Source organism: Morus notabilis, unplaced genomic scaffold (genome assembly GCF_000414095.1).
Source record: "Morus notabilis unplaced genomic scaffold, ASM41409v2 Scaffold333, whole genome shotgun sequence".
Taxonomy (NCBI): domain Eukaryota; kingdom Viridiplantae; phylum Streptophyta; class Magnoliopsida; order Rosales; family Moraceae; genus Morus; species Morus notabilis.
In genome coordinates this window covers 398988-407822 of record NW_010363630.1, presented here as the reverse complement: position 1 = coordinate 407822, position 8835 = coordinate 398988, and the positions used below count along the sequence as shown (strand labels likewise).

General features: G+C 33.2%; 1 protein-coding gene across 1 annotated transcript; it reads right to left on the bottom strand.

Moving 5' to 3' along the window:
* Positions 1-2374: 2374 nt before the first annotated feature.
* Positions 2375-4051, bottom strand: LOC112092798 (cytochrome P450 71A1-like). Its single transcript, XM_024169826.1, has 2 exons — positions 3101-4051; positions 2375-2998 (listed from the first exon to the last, which is right to left on the bottom strand). The coding sequence occupies exons 1-2, from the start codon at positions 4049-4051 to the stop codon at positions 2375-2377; spliced, it is 1575 nt and encodes a 524-aa protein (XP_024025594.1).
* Between the last annotated feature and the right edge of the window lie 4784 nt (positions 4052-8835).

Genomic DNA, 8835 nt, shown 5'->3' with positions numbered 1-8835 from the left:
TAAAAGTGGAGGTACAGGATGTAGTTATATTTTCTTCTGTGACACATTTCAAGTAATTCATATGACTGATATCATCCTTTATATCTTCATCTTATTGCTCACCATCGATAAGTAGAAGATATCGTATCATAAGCTCCAGTCTCATAGTCAAGTTAAAACCGAAAAGTTTGATCATAATTAGAAAAATCAGTTTCACAAAGAAAATGTGATTGGGAAAAAGAATGATCAGATTTTTATTAAAACGTGACATTTTTAGTTTGTTATCTATCTTAACTAATATATTACAGATTTGCGTATAATAAGAAACAAATTTACTATAATACAAACTCTAATTCCTTTAAAACTCGGTACTTATGAGCTTATTTGGCATTACTTTTAGAAGCTGTTTTTGACTTCTGGTTTTTTTGGCACATTTACCCCTTAAACTTGTTGTGTTTTAACAAAGTGCCCCGCAACTGTTAATTTTGGCAAGTTACCCCTTAACTTGTAAAGTTATTACAATATACCCCGTTTTAATGACGATTGTATTAAATTAGTGTAAAAAAAGCACGTTCAGTCAAAAATTTTAACACTCCAATTCAAATGTAAAACAAATCTTTCAATATCTCAAGTTTTAATCCCTTAAACCTAATACAAAATTTGAGTAAATTTAGTTAAATGGGGCACAATACAACAAATTTATAAGTTCAGGGAGCAACTTGCCAAAATTAAAAGTTTAAGGGGCAATTTGCTAAATCACAATAAGTTCGAGGGGTAATTGTGCCAAAAACCCTTCACTTTTTAAAAAAAAAAAAATTATAGTAGATCGATTAGGTGTTAGGTAAATCTTGTTTTTGTCTAGCAGGTTCTGAAAACAGTTGTCAAATAACTAAATTTGAGAAGCAAGTTAGGAGTTACCTTTGCACAACAACTTTTGTCATTATTGTCTAATTTTACTAAGATAACCTAAATAATAAAACTTAATTCTCAATCTACCCCAGTTTGTTTTTTCCATGCCAAGCAAAAACATATATATTTTTAAATAGTTATTTAAAAATTTAAAATTGTTAATAAGTATACTATGCTACATTTAAATAAGAAATTCAGTAAATGAGTAATTTTTTCCTTGAATAAAAGTAATTTATTTTTTAGAAATTATTATAATTGATAAAATTAAAATTACATTTTTAGTATTTTGGTATAAAAATGGAACGAGTATTGACATAAATATAAATAAAACTAAGTATAAATATGTGTACTTTAATATGTCTATTTTCGTCATTGTAAATCTTTACAATAATTTTATACATAGTTTGCCAAATATTTATCAAACACCTAAATTTATGCTTCCGATATTCATGACAACTTTAAATTGAAAAATTTACCAAACACTTAAATATTTCTAATCATGGTAATTTCTGATCTACACATACCACCACCACCACCACAACAACAAAAAAATTTCAACAGCTCAACCATACTAAGCTATAGTCTTATTTTTGCCAACACTTTTACGTTTACTTAGTATAGATTATGTCCCCTTTTTAACTCCCTTAGTCCTCTACCCCTAATTTTTGTTTCTTAGAATTGCGTACCCTTTTAAAGGGAGAAACTAAAATTTATGTCCCTCACTTCAGAGTATTCTTCTAGTTCTTCGTTGCATTTCTTTGTTGCCTAGTCTTATTACATATGTATGTATTGTACGATTGAAAGCTGGAAATATACAAGAGCGAAAGACACCTGTAGTATAGCTTTTACGTTCTCTTGTGAGCTCGTCGTTGATGCATCCTTTCGAAGTCTCGAAGAATATCCACAAAAGGCGTGTTTAGAACTCATTCTAAAATAATTTTATTTTTTTGTATGAAAATGAAAATGAAAACGTTTTCAATCTCAGACAGAAATCATTTTTAAAAAGGCGTTTAGTAGTTTTATCAAGAGATTGTTTTCAGTGTAAAAAAAAAAACTCATTAATGTCTTTTTGTCTCTCTCTGCTCGAAAACTCATTAATGTCTTTCTTTCTCTCTCTCTGTTCGAGAGAGGAGAAAATAAAAATAAAAAATGAAAAACGACTAAAAGTCATTTTTTATTTCTCTCTCATTTTACACTAAATCAACAAATCGTTTTCATTTTTGTTTTTTGTCTTTATTGCGCCAAACGCCGTTTTGAAAACGTTTTCATTTTTTCTTTCTCGAAAAATGTAAAAAATAAAAACGGAATCAATTCCAAACATGGCCAAAATCTCTCGCTTCAATGTTATTATAGTTGAAAATAGGAAGGAAAGGCCTTGCTTATCTAAAACATACATAACACTTTATTTGAATTTACATTTCACAAAGTTTTGAAAAAAAAAAAGAAAACACAACATATCAAGAGTATTAGATCCCTCATAGATGGATCAAGGGGAGTAAGGTATTGGTACAATATTAAGAGGAAATTTCTTATGAATAACGAGCCCATAAACTTCACTCATGTCCAAATCATTCGGCAATATTATGCCATCATCAACGGGCAACTTCCAATCAAACCAGTACAAAAGGTTGGCAATCACGTACTCAGTACTAAAGACTCCAAAAGTCAAGCCAGGACATATTCTTCTTCCAGAACCAAACGGTACAAATTGAAAGTCCTGTCCATTGAAATCAACATCGCTATCATGGAATCTCTCCGGAACGAATTCTTCTGGCTTGTCCCAGACATTTGGGTCCCTTTGGATTGCCCATGTATTTATGAACACCCTTGTTTTCTCCGGAATATGAAAGCCTCCCATCTCAACGCTTGCGGTCGTTTCTCGCGGGACTAGAAACGGAACAGGTGGATGCAGTCTTAGAGTCTCTTTGATGACGCATTTCAGGTAATCCATTTGATTGACAACATTCATATCAATCTTTGACCTATTGATCCCCACCACTCTCCTCACCTCTTCTTGCGCTTTCTCCATCACTTTTGGATGCCTTAGTAGCTCTGCCATTACCCACTCTAATGTTGCCGAAGTTGTATCACTGCCACCTATGAACATGTCCTGTAATATCAGCCTTGTAAATTTTAGTATGTGTATGTCAACATACATACATACATACATATATATATATATATAGAGAGAGAGAGAGAGAGAGAGAGAGACCACTAAGATTGCTTTCATCTTGTTCAGAGTGAGGTCAAAGTCAAGCATGCCAAGCTTTTGAACTCCAAGGAGAATATCAACAAAGTCTTTTATATTAGACCCGCCAATATCATCACCACCCTCTAATAGTACTGCCCTGTGTTCTTCAATCACTTCATCAAAAAAGGTGTCCACTTCTTTGAACATTAAGTTCAAGCGGCCTATAAGGCCTGTGAGATTGTCCAGCCATGTCAAAGAAGGGAAGAAATCTCCCACACTAAAGGCTACCATATTTTCCACGATCTTTCTCGACAGCTCTCCAAACCTGCTAGGGCCGTCTTGATCCGCAAAATTCCTTCCAAGAACACATCTGGACAATATGTTGTTGGAGGCTGCAATCAACAACTCGCTTAGATTTATCGAAGAATCCTTTCTAGATCGGCTAGCTCGGCCTATCCTGTCAATCATTTCAGCCGTCACTTCTTCCCTCACGGCCTGAAATTGTTGAACTCTTCTGTGGCTCAAAAGGTGAAGAACGCAGATTTTTCGAGCTTGTCTCCAATGTTCTCCATAAGGAGCAAACCCGACGTCTTGGCACCCATACACTATGATTTCACTGGCTGTGGATTTAGCTCGGTTAGCGAAAGTGACGTCATGGTTTTTGATGATTTCTTTCACCATATCGGCTGATGAAACAACAAGAGTTGGAACTTGGCCCAAGTGTAAGAGCATTAGAGGGCCATATTTTTCGGAGAGTGCTCGGAAAGAGCGGTGTGGATGCGTGCCAAGCTGGTGAAGGTTTCCAATCAGTGGTAACCTTGTTGGTGATGGTGGTAAATTGAGTTTAGAACGAGAATATCTACAAAGAATGAACAAAAACAGCAAAGAAAGGAGGAAAAGAAAGACAAGAAAAGGGGTCAACTCTAGCTCTTGCCACAAATGCTTCAAAAGATGTAAGACATGCGATTCCATTTTTTTGTTCTTTATAGAAGATAATGAGTCTATATCCTCTATTCTTATAACCAGAGAAAAATTTATATTTTAGATCTCCACTCCAATATGTAAAATAAGAAAAGCTTTCAACACCAACATTACCGTAGTCGGTGATTATCAGAAAAGGTCAAAATGGTAATAATGCAAATTACAAGTATATATCTATTAACTAAAGTATAAAATACAATTGGTTTGTGCCATTAAAATTTCACATTGGCTGAAAATATTGACATGATCCACTTAATAATGTGAGGGCAATCTTCCCCTAATAAGTCAGTTTTATTAGGTTAAATTAGGCCCAATATCTTTCGATTTCTGTAAAATAGTATCAGAGCAGGCCTAATTTTGCAATGTTGGGTCCCCCAATATCGACTTATTCGCAGCGGTTTGGCATGGTCCACGCTGTGCGTAAGGGGGTGTATTAGAATCCTACATTAGCTGAAGATATTGACATGATCTACTTAATAAAGTGAGGGCAATATTTCCTTAATAAACCGATTTTGATAGGTTGAATTAGGCTCAATATCCTTCGATTTCTGTAAAAGATTATAATATACTTTATCGCGCTTTTCTTGTCTTCTTTACAAAGTTTTTCGTAAGTCAGCTAACACTTCCTTTTATCTGGCGACATGTATTATGAGAAAAAAAAAAAAAAAAAGCATTAAAATTTGTATTAAAAATCCAGTATTTTCCATAAAAATCTGCACAGTCGTTTCCTTTCCCTCTCATTTTCTCAGAAACCAAACAAAGATCGAAAAAAAAAAAAGAAACAAACCAAGAAACTCGAAATTTAAATTTGAGAAATTGGACGAATCGACTTGAGAAAAGCAGAAAAGTTACCATCTCTAGCAATCTTGACGCCGCCAAGCTCGAGCATTGAAACCACTGTCTGCCTCCATTTCTTCCTCTGAAGCTTATGTACTTGTATAAAATACGAAGTATAAAATACACGTAGAGGGGCCTAATTATTTATTAATGGAGTAACCATATCACACATGTAAAGAAATTTAAGTACTAAACGCACATGACGAATTCGGGGGTCTATGTAGGGAATCATTTTCTTAGCGGTATCATTTTTTTTATTCTCTTTTAATTTGTCTTGGTTCATCAATAAGTGTGGCGTCTCTATCGAAAAAGAAAAATTGTAGCATTTTTTAAGTCATTAGCGTGCTGGTTTCAGTTGTTTCTTTAATCTTTTATTGAAATGATTTTAAGTGTTTTTATATTTTTATTTAATAGTCAGATGCGCGTGTGAATTTAATATTTGTTATCTAATCACATGTTCCTTCTAACTTAATTATTCTCGATTATTGTGTCTAATCGCTTTTGATCAATTATTATAATTAGTTTTAATCACAAGCTGTTGTGGATTATTAGTTTGTAAGGACTTCTATCATTTTTTTTTTTATTTTCTGTTTTTCCGGGGGATTTTAATACTTCTTGCCAGGTTGGTATATGCGGGCTTTAGTAGACCTATGTACGTCAATTATTTTTAAGGTTTTCCGTACAATTGCCCTGAACTTTTCCATCTTTGTCAACTTAGCCAATCACGCTAATTATTGCCATTTCGGCGCAACACCTAAAATCCATATGGAAAATCAAATCCCCAATTTTTCACCACTGTTTGTAAGTAAATAATTAAGCATTCGAAAGGACAAAAAACACACAAGGAGGAGTTGGCACATGCTTTTGACAAAGAACATTGAGCCCAATATCGCTCTAAAATTTGCTCCTTCAAAATCTCTTTGCACTGCCAAACACATATAAATTGCCTTTGATATTGCAACGAACCCTAGCGCGGACTTGACCCGATCTCCTCGGCCTCAATCATGCAATGGAGGGGGAGTTAGGGGACAGGGATCTCGAGGCGAGGTTGGAATAGGGAAATCATTGTGTCTAGTGCGACTGGTGCTCGCCGGCAACATGGTCTGAGCTTTTGCTCTGAATTTGGATTAGATTTTGGAGTTGAGATTTAGAGTATTTAGAAATTTGTGTTAGCCTTTGAATTGAGATTGGGAGATTTTTAAGTTACATGTAGGTTTTCTACCTTTGCGTGAGACGTGCTAGCATTTTAGCATCACCGATCTGATAGATATTATCAAAACGGGCCACATTGCAATAGATAAGAAAGTTGATGGGATAAATTATCAAAATTAAAAGTTTAGGGGACAAGTTGCTAAAAATTAAAAAAAAAAATTAAAAGAAAATGTTTAACGACAAGAAATTCATTTATCTCAAGCGAATATTATATTTTGTAAAGACATTATTACATAGAGAAAATTTCATTTACATCCCAATTTAATTCTACACCTAAAATGTGTGGGGTCTTTCAACTTTTATTATCTCACGGTATTCACTTATATGATGTTTTCTTCACAAGATTTAAAGAAAAATAATTTCCCAATTTCAATGCCTCGGTATATTTTTATAGCATTTTCCTTTGTTATTTCAGGAATTTTGAAAAATTATATATCGTAATGAGAGTATGCATTTGAGAGAAAACAGGAAGAGAGAAGACTTTTTAATTTTTATATCAACTTAAAACTGATCGTGATCTGAGAACTTAGAAAAAAAATTTAAAAAAAGGGTTAAGCTTAAAATTTCAATATGGGAAAGTCGAGAAATCTAAAAGTTAGCAATTGTGGTTGACTTATGGCCCATTTAAATTTTGATCTTGAATTTAAATTTTGTGAGAGAACCCACTTTTTTATTTCAATTTTAGATTAATTACAAAAACTTCCCCTGAAATATAACACTTGTAACACTTTATCTCTCGACCTTTGAAACATAATATCTGTTTCTCCTGAACAATGAAATGTTAACAAAAAAATCCCCTTATGTTAGGTTTTTTTTAAGGGAAATTGACATATAATTTATTATTTTGGGGAATAATTAGTAGCTATATAGTTTAAAATTTTAGTTTGAATTTAAAACTAATTTAAATTCAAACTTTTAATTATGACACATCCATTATTGATTTAATGTAAGTTAAAAATTTTATGAATTTTTTTGGTAGAATAAAAAAATTTATGAGGTTTTTTTAAAATTTAAATTATTTTAGATTCAACTTCAATTTTAAACCATAAAATTATCAAAATAATCTAAAAATAACAAATTAAATGTCAATTTCAGTTAAAAAATCTAACGAAAGATGCTTTTTTTTTTTTTTTTTTACATTTTATTGTGCATGAAGAACATATATTACGTTTTAAAAATAAAAAAGTAAAGTGTTATAGGAGTATAATTCAAAGAGAACTTTTGTAATGAGTCCTTAAATTTTTTGTGAGATAATAGAATCAGAATCATTAGGTTGAAGTCCTAAAACCAACGTGCTCAATCTAACAGTAATTACTAATTATGCATTCATTTTCAATATTTTTAAGGTCTAGAATTCAAGTTTCCTTCTAAGTTGAAAAAAAAAAAAAAAAATTCTAATACTCTACAGTAATATAGATCAGCGCATGTAATATGATCAAAACAATAGACTAGTGTCTGACACAATTAATGATTAGCTTAGTCAGCTTTTATTTATTCAACCTTTGATTTGGTATTAATTAACGGGGAAAAATAAAAGATGGTGCAATATTGTGGTAATATTGTGGGAAGAATTTGATTTGACTGTTTGTAAGGTCCCTCTTCATCCTGTGCCAACCCCCAACTCTTTATTTAATCAGAAGTGGAATAAATTGCATGTCTTAATTCCCTGTGTTAGGTCCGCTCCGTCCTTCCCCGTCATTCTCCTCTCACCTCTCTCTTAATTATTTGGTGTTGGAATCATACGATCTCGATGAATTCTGGCAGGATCCGGTCTTCTCCGATCATTGTGCACATGTTTTTTAACTTTATTTGATTTTAAGAGAAAGAAAACAAATATCTTTTAAAGTGCATGAGTTTAAATTTAGATTCCTTAATTTTTTATTAATATCTTTTTTAATCAAATTCGTAAGAAGTGCGAGTTTATCAACAACGATTAAAATTAGTGAATATATAGATATCAAGAGCGCCTCTTAGTTTGCAAAGCATTATTTATTGGTAGAAGTTTCTTAAATAAAGGACAACAATCCTGGAAACTCACTGGATTGGTAGAACGATTGAGCCAAATCTTGAAAGTCTTCAATGGACATTGATTTTGTTGGGTTGTGGTTCCTATAATATTCACCTTCATTTAGAACAAGTATGGGATAAAAATTCAATTCAGTCCATTGGTGCTTGTAATATGAAGCTCTGAGTTTTCAGACTTTTTGACAATTGAGACCAAATTTCGCTCACAATGCACAACGAATGCGCATGTATGGACTAAATTATATGACTTGGATTGCCCAATTACACAATTTGGACTAAACATACAGTGTTCTCTTTTATTACAATACATAAAAATTACACAATTTGTACGTGCACTTTTGATCAAGGAGAGTAGGGCATTGGAACAAGATGAAGAGGGACTTTCTTATGAACGGTAAGCCCAACCCCTTGACTCATATCCAATTCCTCGGACAACATCACACCATCACCACCAGGCAACTTCCAGTCAAACCAGAATAGAAGGTTGGCAATGACATATTCAATACTAGCAATCGCAAATGTCAAGCCAGGGCAACCTCCTCTTCCGAAACCAAACGGAATAAATTGCGAGTCTTACCCTTAGAAATCGACCGAGCTATTCTCGAACCTCTCTGGGATGAACTCCTCCGGCTTGTCCTGCCAACTTGGGCTCCTCTGGATTGCCCATGCATTGATGAACATGTTGGATCCTTAATCCAACG